This window comes from Artibeus jamaicensis, unplaced genomic scaffold (assembly GCF_021234435.1).
Source record: "Artibeus jamaicensis isolate MK-2021 breed Jamaican fruit bat unplaced genomic scaffold, CSHL_Jam_final contig_851, whole genome shotgun sequence".
NCBI lineage: Eukaryota > Metazoa > Chordata > Mammalia > Chiroptera > Phyllostomidae > Artibeus > Artibeus jamaicensis.
The window spans coordinates 10,036,240-10,059,784 of record NW_026521986.1 but is presented as its reverse complement, the minus strand read 5'-3'; the positions used below and the strand labels follow the sequence as shown (position 1 = coordinate 10,059,784).

At 52.7% G+C, this 23,545-nt stretch overlaps 1 protein-coding gene across 4 annotated transcripts in view; it reads right to left on the bottom strand.

The window, feature by feature from the left end:
* Positions 1-1,963: 1,963 nt before the first annotated feature.
* The window catches only part of SUSD6 (sushi domain containing 6), a 92,515-nt gene continuing 70,933 nt past the window's right edge, over positions 1,964-23,545 (bottom strand). For 2 of the 4 annotated variants that reach the window (XM_037127161.2, XM_053673236.1), the window contains exons 3-7: positions 19,914-19,979; positions 11,685-11,882; positions 10,602-10,740; positions 7,884-8,311; positions 1,964-6,031 (exon numbers count right to left, since the gene is read on the bottom strand). In XM_037127161.2, coding sequence (XP_036983056.2) covers positions 6,006-6,031; positions 7,884-8,311; positions 10,602-10,740; positions 11,685-11,882; positions 19,914-19,979 — 857 coding nt within the window. In that variant the 3' untranslated portion in view covers positions 1,964-6,005. Of the gene's footprint in view, positions 6,032-6,073; positions 8,312-10,601; positions 10,741-11,684; positions 11,883-19,913; positions 19,980-23,545 lie in introns of those variants that run through there. The other 2 variants (XM_053673238.1, XM_053673237.1) reach the window with 2 other exon arrangements.

Sequence of the window (23,545 nt, the reverse complement as noted above, 5' to 3'; positions counted from 1 at the left end):
CTAGTGCAATAGAACATATTGCAGCCACTACAGTGACGTCTCATGAGATTATAATAGACCGTGAAGTTTAGAAACCAAAACACTATTAAAAAGTGGTCCTTGTGAAGAGGAAAATACACACAGGCACAGAAAACAAGGACAGCATGGACAGTAGGAGCTGGTATTGTGGGTGATTTGAATTTTCTTTCTATTGAAATAACAATGTATTACCCTGGTACATTTAAAGGTGCTGTTCGGTAGTCTGAGGAAGACCCCGAGAGGTGGTTACTACTTTTGTTGCTGTCTAGGGGTCTGAACTGCCCAAGCCGGGAGGCGAGGGCTCAGCAGAGGGCAGGACGTTCCTCCTCTCTCCTCCCATCCACCTTTCCCAGCCCGAGGTAACCACTTCAGAGACAGCCCTTCCCCGAGCAGCTCTGCAGCTTGGGTGGGTTTGGTCATCTACGTCCCACCCACCACCTGCCTCGAGAGCAGGGCAACAGCCCCCGTGCTGACCCCGAGTTGGGATGTCTCCCCTTTGCAGAATTCCTTACCTGACAGGATACGTCTCTGCCATTTCTACCTGAAGCTGTTGCTCAGACTCTGAAAGGCAGGAGGGAGGCGGTGAGGGCCTCGGGAGGCAGGCAGGGTCTGCTGGGGGCAGGAAAGGGGCAGAGGGGGGAGTCTCTTCAGCAGAACTACCTGGGTTTGAGTTAAATCTGTTCCACCTTGAGCGAGTTAGCACCTGCCTTCTGCCTAAGTCTCGTTAGGAGTGGCCCGGGGCTGACGGCTGCAGTACCGGGTAATGGCCCTGCTCCTAGGGTTGCTGCGTGGGTTCCGCACTAAGTGCTTTAGCCCCGCCGGGTATGGTGTATTGTCTTTGAAGGATCAGCTATTATCACCATTTAAGAGTTGGTGAAATGTTCTTCCTTTACCCTCCTTGCAACTTACTGATGGCAACGCACGTCTGTGTGGACCCTCCTGTGGTCCAGCAGTATCCAGGCTAAAAAGTTCTCCCACCCCGCACAGTGTGTTAGAGAAGCACACCCTGGCCACTGCTCCCAGAGCCGGTTTCGCATGGCCCGGTGTTTTCTATCCCAAAGCGCCCTGTTCATCCCTCTGCCCACACCTTCGGCGCCTGCTATGACTGCCCCATCCTGTCACCCTCCCCTACCTGGCAGTGACCTCTTCACCTCCACGTCCTCTGCCTCTTCATCTTCTGACCTCCAACAATCGTCCCCTCTGCCCCCCGCCAGACTGGCCCCCCACTTCTCCACCTCAGAGGCCGTTGATGTTCACCAGCTGCGCAGTCTGTTGTCCTTCTCCACCAGGCCGACCATTTCTTACAGTCCCCAGGCACAGTATGCTTTATCCCCCTAAATTCTCTTCCTCAGAGATGGAGAGAGCTCCCCCCCACAGCCCCCAAATGCAGAGCTTAGTAAGCCAATCGGCTACTTAAAACTGCTAAGGCGCTTCCCAGTAGCTCATAGCTGCGGCAGCACTCCGACTGCTCCTGGTTTCTCACACTGGCCACCCGAGGCCTTCGCACCCGCACCATAGTGTCCTCCCTGTGGCCCCGCTGTACTGGCCCTTCACCTCTCTGCTGAAATGCCATAGAGTCTGCAAGGGGCTTTGCGACTGCGCACTCCGACCCTCCCGGACCACGGCCGGCACGGCCACGGCTGCCTGTCTGCCTTCCCACACGGCAGCAGTCCACGCGCAGCTCCCATGGTCCTGCTCGCGGCTCAGTCCCAGCTCCAGAGCCGTGGCTGGCTCACTGGGGGCATTTTTAAAGAAATCCATTTCCACTCACATTTGTGGCCTCTCTTCCTTGAAGCACGGGCCACCCCCCGTCCCACCCCCTTCCGTTGCCAGGGTCCCCTCGCCCGGAGCGTGAGCTCCGCCCCTTCATGAGTGCCGACCCGCATGTGCTCTTTTCGTCTGGGTTTCTGTAAAAACTATGAAAGGATCACATCTCACAACTGCCTCATAAGAACTTTTTTTAATTATTATTTAGAAATGCAGTTATATACATAGAACAATTAAAATTAAATTAAACTTTGTACAAATATTAAAATACTATCTTCACACCCACTGCCATGTACAGGATACCAAAAAATATATATATATATAAAATAAAGCAAACCCAAACTGATTGAGTGACATCCTGCACAGAGTCAACGACGCATGTGTTGCTTGAAACCATTACGTGAGTACCATTCTGCAAAGAAGTCCATAGTGGTGATAAGCCAGGGCAGGGTGCGGTGGGCGGCCCCGCAACCTGCACCCATCTCTCCTCCCTGCGTGGCAATCCAAGTGCTTTGCCCCTGCACCCTCTCCAAAGAGCTCTGCTGCCTGGCACATGGTTCCACGTTGGGGTTTTCACTCATAATTCTACCAAGTTTTCAACTGGATATTAGGAGGCGTTTCCCAGCAACGCTGAGCCCACCAAGCAAAACCCTCTCTGAGCCCTTCGCTGAGCGTGGTGAGGACTCTCCTGTGCTGAGAGCAGGAGCCCACCCCCCCCCCCCACACAGGCCCCGTGAGGGACGCTCCCAGCAAGCACATCTGGAGTTCAGCTGGAAAGCCTGCATACCACTTCCCTTCTGGGTCTATTCTCTTTAAAGAGGAAAAAGAGCAAGGGTGTAGAAATGCGTGCTGCATATCCACTCCTGATCTAAGGATGTAACCTGGGAATGGGAGTGACACTGCTATGTGCAAAGCAAGCGGGCTGAGAGCTCAGCTGGGACTGGGAAGCAAGGGCTGAGTGCTGCTGGTCCCCGTGCCGCCGCCGCCGCCACCACTGAGGCAGGAAGGGCGCGCCTGTCTGTGTCGGCTTCTCCACAGAACTTTTGGGGGGGGTGGGACAAGATGAATGGGGAAGATAACATTAGTTCCAGTTCTGTTCGCAAATGGGTTAGTAGAACACATACTGAAATGCCTTATTAAAAAACCAAAAGCACTCACGGAGTGGCCAGGACTCAGCCCATCTCACAGTTCACACCGGGTGAAAGGGGAACACGGCACGCAAAATTCGGAAATGGCAAATCATAGAGCCTACTTGCAAAACTAAGGCATTGAAAAGGATGGGGATTTTAAATGATTTTCACCGTGTACTGGCCCTCGTAAGTCACTGAATGTAACTTCAAGTTGCCAGGATATACAACCTGCATTGAATCAGCTCACATGTGCAAAATAATTCCGTTAAAAAAAAGTCCTTTGGTGCTGACCATCCTCCGGGGCAAGCCCCCTGCTGGCCCCCCCTCAAGGGGAGCCCAGAAAAGCCAGGTGAGGGACAGCTTTCCTGTCTGCTCCAGGCTCCTCTAACAGCCTGCCACTGCCACCGTCAGCTCTCTCAGCTGGGCCCCACCTTAAGGCAGCTGTAATGTCTCTAATCCTTGGCAAGGGACAAAGCCCAGGAGCCCCTGAAACAGCAGGGCTGATGCTAAGAAACTGCTTCGGGGAAGAGGACTAACAGCCGTCTTGGATGTCGGCAGGGGTGAGGCCTGGTCCCTCACCCACAGGCCTGGGCCTCCACAGGGGCCTCATCCAAGTCAGTGAATAGTGGGTGGGGAGAGGGAGGGAGGGGAGGACTCCAGGGGCTCCCGTTCACCCTCCTTCCTTTCCTACCAGGCAAACAAGTCTGGGTTTGTGATCCCTGGGATGGCGTTAACAGTGGCCACTGGGAAGAAGGCTCCAGAAGGGCTTTTCACCTCCCCAAGGCCCAAGCTGGTAACCTATGTGGCTGAATAAACCCAAAACAACAAAAAGTGCAATCTCTTAGGGAGGAGAAAAGCCCAGAGTAATATTACAAAGAGGCAAGATCTTTCATTAAAAGAAAAAATTCTAGGTTAGAACTCAGGGTTTGGATGGTTGGAAATAAAAGCTGCAGGCTCTGCAGTGAAACAAGGGACCCCACACCAGTTGCTCTGCTTTCTTTTTGGAGGACGAGGGAGCCCCTGTGGGGAAGGAGAGCCCACGCACAGCGAGGCAGCTGGGTCATTCAGGACCCACCCTCCAGATGGGCCCAGAGCCAGCGACTGCTGGCAGGCACTCTCTGGAAATGGCCTCTTAGCAGGCCAAGGACAGTTCCTTGGTACATTTCATCTCTCTCAAAGGCTTCTGCCTTCTATTTCTGGCAGCCTCAACAACCTGTTCCATACCTAACCACTCGGACCTGGACTCTGGGCTCCTTAGCGGGGCGAGGGGAGAGGAGGGAGTGGCCACCAAGCCCAGCAGGTGCTGCCCCTACCCTGAGAGAAAGGAAGACAAGGGGCAGCAGGTGGCCAGGAAAGAAAAGGCAGTAAAGTGCGAGTGTGAGCGGGGCCGGGAGGCTGAGCACAGGCCCTTCCCCTGATCTTCCAGGCCACCCACTCCCGGAGCTGCCCAGTTCAGCTGGGTATTGAAAATACACTGGGCCCTTTATTACTCTTACCCCCCAAACAGAGAGACATAGGGGAGGCACAGAAGTGCAGGGCAGAGTCAGCTTTGAAATGTCCTAGCCCCCATGTTTCAGAAACAAGCCTTACTTACAGTCACATCTTTTGAAGATGGAAGCAGCCTGCTGGGGCTCTGCCACCCTGGCCTGGTCAGCACTGCAGACGCGACCGAGGCAGAGACAGCCGGCAGGAGCATCTGGGGCACCCAGCCCGCTCCTCCAACACTGGGGCCCGGTGCCAGGCTGCTTTGCAACCCTCCACCCACTGCGACCAGCCAGGCGAGGGTGTGTGAGGACTGTCTCTCAGCCTCTCCCCCAGGTGCCAGAGAAGACCGGGGAGCAGTTTGTCCGCTGTGCACAGGAGGAGGGGACAGCAAGGGAGGCAGAAGCAGGAAGAGCAGCAGTGCGGCAAGCAGCAGGACACTTCCTGGGGACAGTTACTAAGGCACGTGACTGCGGTGAGGGGGACCCTCAGAACCGGGCTGAGCTGCCTGCAGCTGTCTGGGGACTCAGTCTGTGCCTCTCAGGTTTCCCTCGTCACCGCGAGCCCAGAATGGGGCAGTCTGCCCTGCCTGCCAATGACCAGGTGGGCAATCCACAGCCCCACGGCCTCTCCCGTCCAGGGATGGTTCACCTCGGGCCTTTGGGGGCAGCAGGGACACAGGAGCTGCCCAGGACAAAACACAGGAGGCAGCATGCAACTTCCCCTTATACTCCAGGGGAAAAAAAACCAGAGGCCAGAGAGGCCGATGCTTAAGTAAGAGGCAAGAACTTGCATATTAGTAAGACAATCATTATCAGCCACCTTCCTGCCCTCCCTGGGGATCTTCTGGATGATTCCTGGAAACTCTATTCAGCAGGGCCAGGAGGTGGCACCTCTGAGCTAGACAGCAGGGTACTGGGACAGCTTTGGCAGGACCTCCCACGTCCTCCATTCCTGGTCACGGAAACGCGCCACTAGTGTCGAGCACGGGCTGGGCGAGAACATGACGACTGCACACACAGTGGAGGGACCCACACTCTCCCTCCGATGGGAGCCATTCTTGTCTCCCCGGTGCTCACTCTGCGATCTTCTCCTGGCAAGGGCAGCGGTGCCAGCCCTCAGCGGACACTGGACCCAGGCCCAGGCCTTTGTGGGGCAGGGGCAGCAGTGCAGCCCGAAGGCGCGGAGGACAGCAACAGGCCTGCGTGAAGGGGAACCGGATGGGGCCGGGGGAAGGCACAAGTAAACACAGCGGCTCCCTGGCCCACGTGGGCTGGTGGAGGCTGCCGCCAAACAGCTGGCTGGAGGGGACCCAGAGGTTCAGGGGAAGGAAAGGTTCAGTCCAGCACATTCAATTATGTCCCCGACACAAACGGGAAGGCTGGGCCAGGCAAAGAGCCCGCTCCTCCAGCTGTCCAGCAGGCAGGTGGCGAGAATCTTCCTTGAGTTTCGAGCGAAGTGGGCCTGCGGGCCCTCAGAGATCCACAGATCCGCAGGAGACAGCTCACACATCCAGGTCGGGTGGCTGGCGTACAGGGTGCTCAAACCCACAGGGAGGGCGGGAGGGCAGAGCGGACCATGGCAGAGAGGAGAGGCCGGCGGCAAACCTCATGCTTCCTTCAACAGTGGGATATCTGCAGGGAGAGAAGGACGCACAGTCGTTACTGCACCTGGTCCCACTGCAGGGGTCCCCACGCAGCCCTTAGTTTAAAGAAATAAAATGCACTACTTATACACTTGGAGGGGGTCTAAATCCCCTGCCTCTCTATTAGGCCCTTTTTGCTTATCTCTCCCGCTGGGCAGCGTGTTCAGTCCGATACTCAAACACCTTCTGGTCCTACCAACTTGAAGCCTCCTCTGCCTTAACTGCTGATCTGGTTGCCTCTCTTTCTTTCCTTAGTCTCACCCTAGGAGAGTCCTGAGCCCTGCTTACATCCCACCTCCTCCTGAAGCCACCCTCTGGCTGTGTGACAGTGAACACACCCTCCTCCCTCCCTCTCGGCGCTGGCGGCAGGGTTAGACCGGGCCTCAGGGCCCTGGCTCCCTACAGCGCAGTCAGTCTCACACAGTGAAGGCAGGGCCTGCAACGGGCTCTGTGACCCATGTGCTTGGTTTCCGAACCCCTCGCTCTGACACGGACCCTGCGATTCCTGGTTCCACTGCTTCTCAAGTATACGCCCCACCTTCCCAACTGGCCAACAGTGCAGGCAGGCAGAGAGAGCTTTATGCTTCTTTGTTTACCCCTGGAAACTAATCTGGGCACAAGATGGGCTCTCAAAAATGATCACTGGGCACATGGAACGAAGCAAGGTAGTGGGGCGGCAAGGAGGAGAAGGAAAAAAGCAGGCATCGTCTTCACTCTGCAGGAAGGGTGAGGGCCGAGGTTACACCTGGACGCCCATCGGTGTGTGTGAATACACAGCATGTGTGTGTGTGCGAGGGGCCCATGGAGTCGATGGCTTCCTTTAAATCCGGGCCCTCTATTTAGTGGCCTTTCCTAGCTCCATAGGCTGCCGAGAAAAGGCAGGCATGTTGCAGATAATCGGGAAACTCCATAAACACAAGCTGCATTCAGGAATTTCCAACTTCTTTTCTCTCAGATGTGCTGAACCTTAGACGCACACGGCCCAGGATTTCCCAGACGCACGAAGTGTTCTCTGGGGGGCGGGGAGGGAGGAGCTTTGCAAGTGCGAGGTTCCTCCCTGTCAAAAGGGGAACCTCTAGGTTTCTGCCTGCGTCCTGAGGACACTGGGGTTTCTGTGAAGATTTTTTTTAAGTGACAGAGTCAACCCCAACGTTCAAGTCCCCAGGCCCCAGCAAAGGCAGAGGTGTCAGGAGGTCTCGATTTCGCCCTGGGGTGGGTGTGCCACAAGGACCTGGAGTCACCTGGGAGGTAGCGTGGCACCGAGGGGTTGCACACACGGGCTGCAGAACCAGCTCCCAACCAGTTACCAACGGAGCAGCGGCTTACCCTCCTGAGCCTCAGTTTCCTCTGCAAAACGAGGACAGTAACAATAGCTACTCCTCAGGATCCCTGTGAGGGGTACCTGAGGTAGCATAAGAAAGCCAGCTAGCACAGGCCCCGGCATACGCCCATTTAAGACGAAGCGGCTGAGTGCTACAGGAAAGCAATGACCCCCACGTACTTCCTGGTCATTCCTGTTCTTTTAGGAAAACGAGGATTTATAACAAGAGGACAGACCCTCGTCTCCACCCAGCTGTCTCCCCTTTGATTTGGCACAGCCCTGTGGGCATAAGTTTTGGAGACTCCCAACTATCAAAATTCCCAGACCACAGTGCAAGTCTCCCTATACAAAGCCCGAAGAGCTACCTGGAGCTGAGGGTGAAAGCCTGTTGTGCAGATGAATACCCGGGTGTTATCTTTCTTTGCCCCATCACACCAATTATTAGAGAGGCTCACATCCTTCCTCACTCCCGGTGAGGCCCCAGAGCCTCAGTAATTCACGATCAGCACGGCACACCTACCATCTGTGTAGTCCTCTGACGTGAGGGATAAAAGGCTTTGTATGTCACTGTTCTCTGAATCTGGGGCTTCTTTGTGTGCCAGCTGGCTGCCCCCTGAGCCGGCCACCCAGGAAGAGGTGGTTGCCTGATGCACTATCACAGTCTCTGAGCCCCGGGAGCCCCAGGCTTCGCACAGTCCAGACTGGCCCGGGGCCTCCTCCTCTCCACCCGCGGAGGAGCAGGCGCCCTGGTCCTGCAGCTGCTGCTCCCTTGGCCCGTTCCACCCGCCGGGCCCAGACCCTTCGGACAGCACGATCTGCACTCTGGGGTCGGCGGGCGGCACACAGTGACCGGAACTGCCATACACGGCCTCCTCATAGGACGGCAGCGCCACTTGGACTCCATCCACCACGATGGAGACCTGGTCCCCAGACACGCCCTGGTCACGCCTGCATCAAAAGGAGGAAAAGACAAAGGAGAATTAGAATACACCAGAGACAAAGAAACACTGCAACACTAATAGCACCAACCACTTCGGAGCACTCACTGTACGTCAGACACAGCACTGAGTGCTTCACATGTTTTGTCACACCGAGTCCTCACCTGAGCCCTTTCAGATGGCAATGTACCAAAAATGCAAATGAGGCTCAGAGAGGTTCACTAACTGCTCACAGTCACACAGCTGGTAAGGGAGGACGCAGGGATTCAGATCCAGTTCACCTGCTCCCAGAAACTGAGTTCTTAACCTCTGGGTAGACCGGCACCTAGCTCTCTGGTCCGAACCAGGAACCGAGAGGCCCAGAGATAAAACCACAGCTAGAACCGGAAGCGAGAACATGATGACTGCACACACCTGTGGATACACTAAAACCACTGCTACATCCTCAAGTGCGTGCACGGGGTGATCTGTAAAGTGTGTCTCCATGAAGCTCTCATTTAAAAGGAGAGGGAAAAGCAGCACATGCTCTGGAAATGGGACGACGCACTCAAAAGAATTTTGTTCTTCTGACTCAGCCACTTTGCTTGCCTTTTATTATTATTTTTAAATTTGTGAATCATAACACAAATACAGAAAAGAACACATAGAAAAATGTGTTACTCCCTGGTTTATTCCCAGGGTAACATTGTACAACCCCTGCCTCGGTCGAGAAAGAGAACACTGCCGCCCCGCCCCTGGTACCTGGCCCCATGGACTCCCACTTCCTTGCCGTAAGTAACGGAATCCTAATTTCCATGCGAAGCACTCCTTCACCTTTTATTTTAACAGCTGGAATGCCCACCCGGGAGTCCTCCCATACCAGCACTTGGTTCTGCGTTCCTGCTCTTCATGTGAATGGGTGCACAGCAAGTTTGCATGTGTGCCTGGCTTCTTTTACTCAGCACTGTGTTTACGAGATTTATTCAGGCTGACTCCTTTCTGGAGATCCCCTGTTATACACACAGCCTTTTTTTGTTACCTGAACCATTCTGAAAGTAAGTTGAAGACACTGAATGCATACCTTCCAAAAACCTTGTCACCTATACAGCTACAGTATCATTACACCAAGTCAGGCAAAATCAGCCAGTTACTTTTAACAGACTTACTAGTTAACTACAAGAGGGAAAACTCCCTAATGTGAATAAAATACCAAACAAATCAGCTTGATTTTATGTGGAAATAGCTGATTCCTTCGAGTAAATGCTCTCTTCCAAATCCTCTTTATTCTACTTACTGCTTAACAACCTTCAAAGTAGCTGCTCCAACTAAAGAAAAGAAAAAGAAAAACCACACACAGTGCACAGAGATTAAACTGAGCCCGTGCTTGTCTGTAAATTCCCCACGAGAGCGCTCTGTCTAACGTGGTGCAGCCTCCTGCCTGGGAGTGACCACAGGGAGCGAGGAAGGCTCCAAGTCAACAGAAACCGGCCCTGAGAGCAGGAGTGCGCTGCTGCGGAGGCCTGGGCAGCGGGCAGAGAGGTCCAGCCTCAGGGACCCACTGGGGCGACGCCCCGCCACGTGCCAACCCCTCCCCAGCCACGCCGCCCAGTCTGGGGCGAGTTGTGGCTGCCGCACTCAACCAGAAGAAAGTCGGGCCAGGAAACCGCGTCCTCTGTTTCCAGCACACGGCCTAGTGCGCCAGCTGCAAGTCCCGCTGAGCCTTACAGCCAACGGGAGATCTTCATAAAAACACGAGTGCCGGGTTCTCACTCCAAACCAAATAAACCAGGACGGCCAGGGACGCAGGCCCGGGTGCTGGAACTTGTTTTCAACCCCAGAGGGTGCCTCTATGCACACAGCCAGGACTGGAGACCAGGTACACATGGCAGAGGCCCGGGAATACGAGCCGGCCTCAGAATCACCTGGAGGGACCGTGGGACCATCACTGGGCCTCGACCGAGTGTTTCTACGCAGTTGGTCTGGGGCGGGACCTAGAAATGTGCGTTCCCACAAGTTCCCAGGTGATACTGATGCCGCGAGAGCCACACTTTGAGAACCATTGACGTGGGGAAAAGGACATGACTTTGGAGTTGGACAGGTATGAGTTCAGAACTCAGCTCTGTCACCATCTAGAGCAGGGGTACCCAACCTTTCAGTGTCTGTGGGCCCCACTGGAAGAAGAACTGTCTTGAGCCACATGACATATATTGTGACACCTCCCTTCCCTGGCACCCACCCCAGCAGAGGCGGGTGGACACACCAGCGACCCTCTGCCAGTTGAAGGCCGGTCCCCGCAGAGAGGTCTGCCAGCCTGGGCTCACCTGCTGTGATGGAAAGACTTCAGCTTGGGCTGCAGCAGCACAAACAGCACCACAAGGAGGAGAATGAGTGCCACGGAGCTGGCGGTGGAAGCCACTATGGACAGCGTGGGGGACCCGAGTGACGTCTTGGTGTCTTTCTCTACAGAAACAAGCCATTGTCAGAAGAGTCCCACAGCTGATGTTATCAGGGGCCCCTACCATGCAAGGACACGCCACAGCCAGGGTCCTTTTAGGAGTAACGGCACAGAGCAGTTTCCACACAGAAGGGCACGGGCCGTTTCCCGACCCCGCTCTGGAATCTAACGCCCCTTCGCTGCGGGCCTCTGACCACCACCTGACCCCTTGCTTCATGAACCACTTCCGGCCCTGCCCTCCAGAAGCCAGCTGGTGGACACCAACTGTTGGATGGACACACCAGTCCACCGTTTTAAGGTGGACATCTTCTCCCCACCTGACAGGAAAATTTATAAGAACTGGGCTGTAATAACCCCCATTCTAAGATCCTATAGCTTTAGTGGTAACATTCAGGCCAGTCCTCCACCCTTCTTTGGCTGTGACGGCCTCGGGGCCCAGGTGCGAAGCACAATGACGGCTGCGTGACACACACTTTCCTGCGGGCAGCTGGATTCTCCTGTCGTGCACGACAGGAGGTGGGAGGGGGAGGTCTTCTGTCCAGCTGGACTGCAGCTCCATAACAAAACAGCCTATTACCATTCGAGAAAAAAATAATATAAAAGAAACGCTACAGAAGGTGTCAGCACTGTGCTCCTGTGTTGCCAGAACACGGTCAAAGGTCGCCAGTACGTGGCTGGGCAAACGAGAGATCATGAGCAACAAAGGGACCTTATGTAGTGAACAGATGCCTCGGTGAAGCTACTGAGCCCCTCAGTGGCTCGGCCGAACCACACGGGACGGCACCAGCAACCCTGGGTGTCTCTCACAGAGACCAGAATCCCAGATGAAGGGAGGCTGCAGGGCCCCAAGGGCCTACACTGCCCCACACCATGAACGTTCAGGGGAAGCGAGCACCATCCCCCTTGAGTCGGAAGGAAACAGAACCCTGTTCTCATCTTCCCGACTGACCCTCGTTCAGATGGCAGCTGATCTCCATGGCTGGTCTCCACTCGCCATTCTTACACGTCAGGTACTTGTAATCGCCCTTTAACACGTAGCCTTCGGCACAGAGGTACTCGATGACACTGCCAGAGTTGAGGGGGTCTCTGCAGGGCCGGGGGTGGCAGACGTAGCCGCCATTCTCTGGCTCCGGGGGCAGGGAACACACTGCAAAGACACAGAGAGAGCGATGGCACGGTGGTGAGGTTTTCCGCGGGAGTCTCCGCGGGGACGCAGAAGACAGTGCTAAAGGCCTCGGCAAGGAACACAGGCGGAGCACAGAGCCAGTCCCTCGGGAAGGCTGCTGGCCCGAGCGCGGACATGCAGGCTGCCACAGAGGGATGTGCACTGGCAACAGTGGAGACTCGGCTGCTGGCCAATTCCCCTCCCCCTGCTCACTGTCTGTAACCACCCACGACTGAACACAGACTCTGACCAAGTCCTGAACTCACAGAGATCTGGCGCATACTACGGTTTCAAGAACCCTACTGAGACGCACGAGTCTGTGGAAGCTGACAGAATACCCCAACCCTGCCTGGGGGAATGTCAGCCGTGGTTTCAGCATCAACACCAGAAAGGACTCCCTTCTTGGCCGCAGAGGGGATTTCTGACGGCTCTCCTGGGGGCGTCTCCCACTCCCTGACTAACGGTCACTGGCCTCCCCGGTCCCAGCCCACAGTAAATCCCACCTCTTCGCCGAGGTAGGACTGCCTGGTTTTAAAAGCACTGTCCACAACACAACACACAGATGATGTATTACAGAACTGTATACTTGACTCTTACATAAATTAACTAATGCAACCCCAATAAATCCAATAAAATATTTAAAGAAAAATAAAAGCGCTGTCACCTCCCATCCTATTAATTCATTTTGACAACTCCACGAGGTAGTGACCATGACCACCGCCTTTTGAGGGTGAGGACACTGAGGCCCACAAGAGTTCAACGACTCTTAGCCAGGGGGAAAGCAGACTAAATGGCAGACCTGGGAGCAGAGTCAAGTAAGTCTTCTGGCTCTAAAACCTGTGCTCTTTTTCCCAGCAGGCACTGCTTCTACCCCATGAGCTGAGTGGGCCTTTACCAAGTGTATCTAGTGCATCATCCAGACAGGTCAGTTAGGGAGATGGCCAGCGGTGCCTAAGCACCGGGGGTGGGAACCCCAGGGTGGCTGAGCTGCAGTAAGGATCAGCCAGAGGAGCTGGAAGCAGCCCCAGGGGGGAGAAGGCCGGCCTTTGACTCCACAGCCTGCCCTTCGGACCCCGGACAGACACAGCAGAACTGAAGTCATCAGGACGTGAATGAAAGGGGCACTGAGCCAAGACAGGAGAGGCACAGTGTGGGCACCTGGATCACTGTTTGAAAGACTAAGCTGGGGTCGAGAAGGCCTGCTGGCAAGATGGCCAGGCATCCACCAACTTTACCTTTCCAAGAGTTGCGTCCAGACAAGGACCTGCCCCTATTCTAAATACCACAAGGACCTTGGTATGAGAACTGGAACGGTGGGTTGCTTTTTTCCACCGCCTCTAACAGATCTGGAGTCTGTGGTCCCCAGTAAGGTGGTCTCTCACTCAGAGGCCCACCCTCCACTCTCACTCAGAGGAGGGAGCCCCAGCAGCCTCTCACCTCACGCCACTTCCACCTACAAATCACTACTAAGCGAGCGAGCTGGCTGTCAGCCAGGCTCGGGGGTGGATCTAAGTCTAAAAGGAGAAGGCAGCTCCATGTCCTCAAGCTGCTTGTCACCAAGATGAGGACAAACTCTGTTTTTAAAGAGCTGTTAACGGTACAAAGCTGGGTGGGTGCCGCAGGGATCGGGAGCAGGCAGCCGGGCAGCTTCTCTGAAACCAGCAGACGAGCCCACACGAGTCTCCTCGGTCCCCTCTCAGGACGACCCTCCTCCAGACTGCTCCCAAGCCACCCGCCTCGCCCAGAGTCATGGACAGGAGGGAGACAGACGCAAGCACTCCTTCTGGTGCCTCTTTATACTTTGGCCAAGTAGCTCATCAAAGAGCTGGCCAGCTGAATTTCCAAAGAAACCTCAGCACACTGCTTCACCCTCTCCGCTGGCCCTCCTTTGTTCAGGCAACAAGCCCACCACAAATCCCTCCCACTCTCCTTCAGCTGTGTCTAACTGATTCATTTCCTCCACGTAATTAATGCCGAGCACCCCAGGACAGCTCCTGAAAGTGGGCAGGACCCATGCACGGTCCCTTGTGCTGGGTAAGATGCCCTTGGGGGAGGAGCTGCTGATTCTAAAGCCACTCCTGCTTCGCTGGGAATTTCTGCCCTTAAAATCCGCATCTTCACAGAATCTTTGAGCGAGACCCTGAAGGTCACCTAGCACTCATAAGTGAAATCTACAAGGAAGTGACTGGCAATTCAAGTTCATTTCAACTAATATTTATTAATTACTGTGTAGGGGTCACTGCCCCATGCTCTGAAAAAGATAAGAACACTCTGGGTACTGGTACCCAAACAGGGTAGACAAATAAGCACACACGTATACTTTGAAAGTAATTTTCTTTATGGCGCCTGATTTTGTGTCTTACTTAAGGACACTTCCCTACTCTGAAGTTACAAAAACATTCTCCAATATTTACAGACTGGATCTTTGCTATGCAGATAATACTCTATAGGGAAAAAACCACAGGAAGCATATATACATGGAATAAAATTAAAAAACCAAGATGAGTGTTCAGTCCAAAGGAAGCCCTTCTCCTGGTCCCTAGTCCCTCGGTTCCTCTCTCCAAAGACCCTGTAACCAGCTTCTGTATTCCTCCAAAGACATCCTACACAGAGTTGCTCTACGACACGTCAAAGAATGTCACTGGTGCCATGGGAGAGGGAGCTCAAAGCAGGAGAGCACGTCTGGTGCGGGAGAGACGAGGAAAGGCCCCCACAGAAGCAGCATCTCAAATGGGGCTCCAATCCCTTAGGAGAGGAGGCGGCAGTCTGAGGCAAATGCACCGACTTAGGAAAGCCGAGGTGCAGCCCAGCATAAGGGGGCCTCTGCAGCCTCCGGAGAAGGTGGCTGGAGGGCCCTGACAGAAGATGGGCCAGAGGGCGAGAGAGCCTTCACGGTACGTTGGCAGTATCACTACCCTGATATGGTAAAATACACTGTACAGAAATCTTGTACGTTGACCTGTGAAGGTCATACAAAGGAAACAAACTACAGAATATGAGCTTCAGCATCACAAAGAGGCCACCCACCCCTCCACCTGTCCAAAGAAAGAAATAAGGAGGACTCAAGGGAAAAAAGCATTTATGACATCAAGAACATAAGAAAAAAAATGGCCTCCTTGAGCAAAGAGCACAGTGGGAGGGTCCTGGCAAAGGGCAGGGGTTGGCGAGGACCCTCTCCGAGGTGCCTGGGGTTAACAGGAAAGAGAAGGTCAGGGACAGCAAATAAATTATCCAGTGGCTTCCTGAAGCTACTGTTTTGGGCAAGAGGCTGACTTAATCTGAGCATCAGGCTCATTGTCTGACAACCCCAGGTCCGCAGAGGGAGTTTCAAGCTCTGTTCTTAACCCCAAGAAGACAATGAACTCATCTGATTTGGCAAAGCTGCCTGACTTGTAAGAGAGAGGGAGAAAGCCAGAAGATAGAAATTTTCAGGGAAAAAAATCAATTCTCCTCAGCTTCCTTCTCTGTTTCCCATTATCTCTTACAACCACTTGGGCCTCCAGCGAGCACAGGAAGCAGTGACGTAACTTCGCAGGGGCCGGCAGCACGCCTGGCACACGGCAGTCATTCAGACAGACCATCCGTCCAGCTGGTGAGGGTGCGGACGGCGGAGAAGCAAAATGGGACTGATCCTTCCATCCCGGGTCGTCCCTGCAGCCTCAGACCCTCAGCAGAAACCGACAAGAACCCTCCCAATCTGCCCTTCAAATATTTTTTGCACTTGTTGTTATGTAGATAAGCTTTTTAGGAGGTGGAAGCAAATTAAAACAGAACAAATTTTCATAAGATTGCATAAAAAGCCTATCAAAACGAGCTCCAGGAAAGACCAGGGGGTCACAATGTTTGGTTTAACAAACTGAACAAATACTCGAGTCCCTTCAAAACCAGTGTGGGGAGCAGGGCATGTGAAGCTCAGCTTGAGGGAGGGAAGCAGACATGTAAATACCTTGCACATTTTTAAAGGTCTCAGGCCAAGAGGTTTGTGGCTGACAACAGGTATGAAGAGCACACACCACTCCTGCACACAGTGACCGAGGGTGTGAGACGCTGTGTCAGTGTTCACTCACAGGTTTGAAACAGCATCGTTTTCGACAAAGTCAGTGCGGCAGAACTCACCTGGGCACAGACTGGGTGCTGGGGAAAGTGGCTGGAGGAAGTTTCCCCAGGAATTTAGGGGAGAAGACAGAGGTTCCCCAAGCCCAGCTACCCACATGGCAGTTGTCGTCACCAGGGACAGAGTTGAGGCAGTGCCGTAAATGTCCCTATTTGGCTGTAATCCCACCGAGAGTAAAGCAGGCCTCCCCACACCAGATGCCCTAGGAGGGCCATGGAACGGAATGTGACGGGACTACGCCCTCAGAAAGCTTACGATCTCAGAGGACACAGACACGCTCACAGCAAACTGCAACGCACGTCGAAGAAGGAAATGTTCAAAGATGAGCTTTTCTATCAGCCTGGGTGACCTTCTGGGCAGACGCCTCATTCACCGAAGCCCTGCCTGCAACCAGAGGAAGGGGAGGGCTCTGGGCATAGACAGGGAACAGAGTGAAAGTACCAAGGGCAGGAAGTAATAGATGGACCCCACGCATCTAAGTCAGCACTGTCCAGCAGAAATACAATGTGACCACACAGGTCATTTTAAAGTTTCTAGTAGTCACATTAAAAACGTAAAAGAGCCCTGGTTGGTGTAGCTCAGTGGATTGAGTGTGGGCCTGCAAACCAAAGGATTGCAGTTCGATTCCCAGTCAGGGCACATGCCTGGGTTGCAGGCCAGTTCCCGGCAGGGGACGCATGAGAGGCAACCATACATTGATATTTCTCTCTATCTCTCCTGCCCTTCCCCTCTAAAAATAAATAGAAAATCTTTTAAAAAATCACTTAAAAAAGTAAAAGAAAACAGGTAAGATTTATTTTAATAATGTATTTTATTTAAGCCAATATATATATGAAAAATTACTGGTTACATCTCAATGTGCAATTGACATAAACATTTATTAATGAGATAACTTATATGCATTTTTTAGTAGGTCTTTACAGTTACAGCACATCTCAAGTCAGAGTAGCCGCATTTCAGGTCCTCAGAAGCCACACGGAGCTAGCGGCCACTGCACCGAACGGCACAGGCACTCGGGGCAGGAGGGAGTGCGTCCGGGAGTCACAGGACGAGTCTGGGACCGGAAAACGTGGGGAGGGCTCGGGGCCGCACCCAGGGCATGGAGTCCACCAGTGGGTGTGGACAGAGAGCCCAATGAGCACTGAGGGTCCCTTCTCGTTTTAAAAAGCACCGCTGTGTGCTTGTTCTCAAAACCTTTTCTTGATATACGAAGGTCCAATTTCTACTTCTAGCCCTAAATGGTGTGTTGGGAGAGAAGACAGCCAGAAAAAAAGCGAGGTGAAAATTGAGAAAAACGGTGTTCCAATGAGCACATGTAGGGGTTGGCAGGGGGGCAGGACGTAGGACAAGGAAGATAATGACCATAAACAGTGCATTAATGGGCCAGGAACTCTCTCTGTACAGGCAGCAGGTACTGTATTTTCCTCATTTTACAAATAAGAACAGGGGGTCTCGGCTGAGTTGAGCAATTTGCCCCACCACACATTTGTAAAGGAGGAGGCTGTGTTCCACAGGCACGCGGGCTCCTGGGCTGGCTGGGCAGGGCACTGATCCAGGCTCCACTGAGGGGCTCACCCTCTAGGCGTTTGGAACATCTGGCAACCGTGTATGTGAAAGGGAAAGTCATGTTATACACTGCGAACAGGCTAGTTCAACAGGGAGGTGATTCTCAAGAAAGCTGGAACTAAGTATGCCAGGCACAAGCAAACAGGAGTGGGGGGGGGGGGTTGTGATGGATATAGTCCCATCCGATTAGTCAAAAGGTTTCTTCTGAAGCCTTCTTTAAATCTCAGTAATAACATATTTATCAGCCACCTACCACACACTAAGCAGTAGCCTAAGCACTTCCCATGTATAAGTCATTGTTAAAGCTTCACAAAAACCCAATAAAAAGCATACATTAGACAGGTGAGCAAACTGAGAGGTGAAGAAACTTGCTCCTGGTTGCTCAGCAGGGGGCAGTACTTGTTCATGGTCACAGCAGCAGTGGGTCGGAACAAAGAATTTCTGAGTCCAGCTCCTCCTCCCATTCCCACACCCAGGAAAGGGAGCTACAGGTGAGGGGAGCCCAGTGGCAGCGACACTCTGGGTACTGCCTATAGACACGAGCCACTCTGGGCCTCAGTTTCAGTACATGAAGGCACTGGACCAGAGGACCTTGGCGATCTCTTCTGACATTTGCAAATCTGTCTGAAGTGGGGCGGGTGTCTCAGCTGGCTGCACCATCGATGAGTCTACAGCCACTGTGATTTCTGAATTGAGCACAGGATGAGAGGCTGAAGGCGAACATCCTGCCTGTGCAGAAGCTGCTGCATCGGTCAGGGCAGGTGGGAGCAAGGAAACGGGCAGGAGGAGCTCCATTTCTCAACAGGTAGCCAAGGGCTCTTCAGATCACAGCTCTCCCTGGCTTTCTGCCTCCCTGGCGCCCAATCAAATAGTCGAAACTGTAAAACCGGCCGCAAGGAGAGGGAAGAGACGATTTCTCATGCCATTTGCAACCTTCCTCTTCTCCACAACACAACTTCCCAGCAGTCAGACAGGAAGCCCATTGTCCAGCCAGGATCCCTTTTCTCATGAGAACTTCCCACATGCTGGGGGAGGGCCAGTCTTCCCCAGAGTGTGGCCCTGGGGCAGGAGTGGGAAAACAGAGGGAGAAACCGCCCTGGTTTAGGCTGCCTGCTGCAGCCTCCTCCGCCTCCATCACTTGCCTAAGACAGGCCCAGCCCAAGCCCTGCAGCTCACAGGTGTGTCTGGCCTCAGAGCCCATCCACCTTACTTTAGGTCCCTCCACTTCACAGGAGGGAGAAATGCCAGTCAGCACCTTCAGAGCCAACAAGAAGGAACATTTTCTTTATTGGACCCTGGCCCAAACAGGAAAACTCCTGTCACCTGGAAGCTGCCACCAAAGTCCTTAGTCATTCTGAAAGAAGACATGCTGTTTCTCTCTGCAACCTGGAAACCCTGACCTCAAAGCACATGCGGTCAGCTGGAACCATGCCCATCTGTCAAGCTTCAGCCCTGTCCTATGCCGAGAAACCCAAGCCAGTCCAAAGAGAATCGCCAGAGAGAATTAAGTGCACCAGGTACCGCTTACCTGCATGGGCCGAAAATGGGAGCACCCAGGCGTGTTCTGCTCTGACAGTTACCCACAGTGTGGGCTTGGGTAGGTCTTCCTACCCCTCAGTTCCCTCATCTGCAAAATGGAGACACGAAAGGTGTCTCCCTCACAGGGTTGCTGTGCAGATCAATCATACTTGTGCAGGCGAAGTACCCGGTGTTGGGTCTGCAACTTTATTATTATTCCTCTGTGTGCTCTTAACATCTCCTTCACTCCCCTCTACAAACTATTGCCACGCTGTCTCTGCAATTACTTTCTCATAGGCCAGCCCTTCCCCCACCCCTCTACAACCCTACCCACCCACCCACAGTGCAGGGCAAGCATTTGTTCTGCTCATTTCTGTATCTCTAGTTCATGGCACAGAATGTACAGAGAGTAGATGCTTGTAGAAAACTACTGATCTTGCAAAATTCTGCCCACATTTCAAGGCACTGTCTTGTTTCCAACAGTAAAGGGTCACGTAGTTTCTGATTTAAGTGTCAAGAACAGATAACAGCAAAGAGGCCCCCAGGACAGGGCTGTGGGGTGGGGGGGTAGGGGTCAGAGCATGGTCCTGGGTGTCAGGCGGATGAATCTGGGTTTGACCAGGGGGCTGCTCTGCAACCCTGTTGACTGCCTGAACTCTTCCGAGCCTTACTCTTCAACAGCCCATACCCACCCCTATGAGGTCTCTGCAAGGACAGAGAAAACTACCCCTGAAAACGTCTGCATCTTGCCTGGCACATACCAAGCACTGATGGCTTTTGTGCATTTATGTTCACACAGCAAACTAAACCCTTACCTCTAGTTTGTGGAATGGGGAAGGGCAAAGAAAAGAAAAAAGACTGTTTCCGAAATTTCTGGGTATCTGGAGAGGAAAGAGGCAGAGAAGAAAGCAAGATAAGCACTCTGGGAAATTGTGCTTTGCTCTCCCCTTGCTGCAGCTCAGTAACATGCCAGCCCCTTTCCTTACTTCCCTTCCCAGCAGCACAGACTGGGCTGCTCTTGGCTGACAAATGGCCTGTTACCCTCCCATCTCCGTGAGTTCTCACAGCCCAGGAACTCAGGGGAGCAGGTTTCCAGCTGGAGCTGCACCCCTCCCAGCCCCTCTACTATATAACTGCTAAAAGAAGGGTGGGCAGGGGGACCACTTTCCTTCATCCGTCCACGCTAGGCCTGGGTCATTCAGTGTCTAAAGCCACCCACCCAGTGCAGTGATCGACAGAGCAGAGCACACAGCTGTCCCCCACTCTCATTCCTAGGATGCTGGGGCGACAGCAGAGCGGGGGAGCCAGGCTGTTCCATGCGCATTAACAAACATTACTACACCCCCCTTCAGGGTGCTAGTTAAAGGGTTACAAGAAAGCAACGCATGTCTACTTACTTCCTTATCAGCTACTGCTGCTTTCTGGTTTCTCTTCCTTTACCCTATCATGGGACTGAGCTGTACTTATATTTGCTTTTCCCCTTGGAATTCCCACATTCAAGAGGATGCAGGCTGGTCCTCTGAAAGAAGGTTCCAAGTATTTGCTTAAGGCACTGTTGAACCTCAGGAGGGTAACTGGTGAACGAGTGATAATTTAGGAATCTGCCTTGGAGTTCAAAACAGGTTAGGACTCTTAGTCATTTCAACTCCTCAATCTAATTTTAACTCTTAATGCCAAGTTCAGTGCCAAGAACACATAGTAGGCCTTCAATAAACACAAATTTAAATTTAAAATAAATTTAAAGATGTCTGATATTCAACAGGGTAAAATTGAGGAAGAGAGTTAACACATTACCAGGCACTACACTGAGCACTTTCTATATTTTTTATTTTTATTTTTTTAAGATTTCATTTATTTATTTCTAGAGAGAGGGGAAGAAAGGGAGAAAGAGAGAGAGATAAACATCAATTGAGAGAGAAACACTGACCAGTTGCCTTCCTCATGTGCCCGGACCAGGGACCGAACCCGCAACCCAGGCATGTGTCCTGACCAGGAATAGAACTGGTGATCTTTCCCTTGGCGGAATAACACCCAACCAACTGAGCCACGTAAGGCAAGGCTATACTGAGCACTTTAAAGCTGCCATCCTATTTATTTTTCCTGCCCTGTGAGGAAGGTGCTATAATTTCCTCAGATGAAGAAACAGAGGCTTTGAAAAATTTAGTAATGGCCTGAGGTTACAGGGCTACTAAGTATTGAGAGTCTAAATTCAAACTCTGGCTTGTCCTTCTATTGGAGTTTGCAGAGCAGAGCACACAGAGAAAAAGCCCCTTCTGATTACAGATGCCACTGAAAAAATCTAGCCCAAGACCTACAGAAGTGTAACATGGGGCGAGGTGTATCTGGACAAAAGCTACAGTGATCCCGTGTGGAGAAGAATGTGGACGGGTGAGGTGACTCGAGCCTGGAGGATTTGGCTCGTATCTCAAATGGGGCCACATTTTTCTAGAGAATTTGGGTGGAGGGAGGAAGGCACGACAGACAGTTTCCTTCTGAGCACCACAAACAATGGAGCTATTTAAGCATCATAAATACCAAAGCTGCAAGTGAGAAAGGTATAGGAGCGTTTTCAGCAGAGAACACAAGTCTTCCAAGAGGGTTATGTGCGAGGAAGGTCGCCACTCGACACAGAGGGGGTGAGACCGAGACTTCTGCAAAGGGCTGCCTTTCTGCCAGCCAGCTGCCCGGCACACACAGGGTTGCCCAAAATAAACAGCCTCTGCCACATACCACCAGACAGTAACTGAGGCAGCACTTCGCTTCTGCCAGGTGCTCAGCAGGCCAGACCACGCACCTGGGTCTACACAGCCGCGAACAGTGACAGGAAGTAATCAGCAAACTCCAGTTATGAACAGTGGCACACATCTGCTGGTGATGGCCTAAAACCAGCAACACACCATAGTGGTTTGAAAAACACTTGCCAGTTACAGAGGGGTAAAGGTCTAAGTGGAATTTCCTGAAGAAAGGGATGTGACTGGCTCTCTGTGTGACAGAGCAGGTGTGGTGACCAGACCTCGAGGCTGAGGCATGCCATGAAGTGAGCCCTGTGCCTTCTGTGGGGGCTTGTACGAGAGCTGACCCGTGAGAAAGGGACCAGGAAATATAAAAGGGAAAAGCAAAGGTGGGGGTTCTGAGAGGAGAGGGTTGGAATGAGGCTGCCAGAGCTAAGGGTCTTGCCTTTACAACCTCTGACACCGACCAGGATAAGGAACACTGATGAGTGAGCATGAGTACATGGAGTTGAAAGTTACAAAGGTCACTGATCTGGACATTCCTCCTCCTCTATCGTGGGGCAGGGGGCGGTTCCCTTCTTCACAGCACCCATCTCAAACCGCCCCTCCCCGTATAGCCACCACAGGAAAAGCAGCTTGTCATGCCTTCTTAGCTTCCTCTGAAGCTCCCAGAGGGGAACTTACCACTCTGCACTACCACCAGTTGATCAGGCGCAGAGAGGAGTCTAAACTACCCAGCGTTTTCATTTTTTTCTGTTTTTTATACTCCCCTATGTCCAAGCATTTGGGTCTCCCTAAAGATCTGGACCGGACGGGGTAAGGACGGTCAGCAGAGGGGCTGCGTGCCGCCGAGTACGTGTGGCAGATCCCGTTCCTCCTCTCAGACAGCGAGAAAGACCCTCTCTCCTCCAGTGCATTCCTCCCACGTAGTTTTCTGAGACAGCCTCAGTGAAGCTTCTTTAAGGAACTTGGAAAACTACAGGAATTCAAGGAGTTCATCATCACCAAGCCCTTATTATATGAAATGTTAAAGGGACTTATCTAAGAAAAAGAAGTTACAGAAACATGAACAGTGAAAGGACAACAAACTCACAGTTATTAACAACCACACCTAAAATGAAAGCAAACTAAAAGGACAGCTAGATCAGGAGTGGAAACATAGAAATGAAGATCTCAAGGAGGGTTAGCAACAGGGGAGTGGGAGGAGGAGAAGGGGGGAGAAGGTACAGAAAATAAGTAGCATAGACAGTAGATAGAAAATAGATGGGGGGCAAGAATAGCATGGGAAATATAGAATCTAAAGGACTTGAGACACATGGTCATAAACTAAAGGGGGGTAATGGTGGGGATGGGGGGTATGGTGGAGGGGAATGAAAGGGGGAATAGAACAAATGTAACAGCATAATCAATTTAAAAATTTTTAAAACAAAGAAAACTACAGGAATCCAAATAAACCTGCTGCGAGGTCCAAGGCAGGGCACCTGGCTCCCAAGGTGCTTTCCCACATGGCTGGGGCTTGCTGGCCTTTGAGTCTAGCCTGAGTCTTTATCAGTCTGGCTCTAGCATATTGTTGTGACTCCTTGATCATAAACAGAGTGGCCTCAAGGCAGGTGTGTTAGTGAAGCTCGACCCTTGATCTGGACAGAGGCAGGGGTAGAGTCTCAACCCTGCTTTATTTGTCACACCCAGGCCCATGGCTTCCCCTCTTCTCTCTT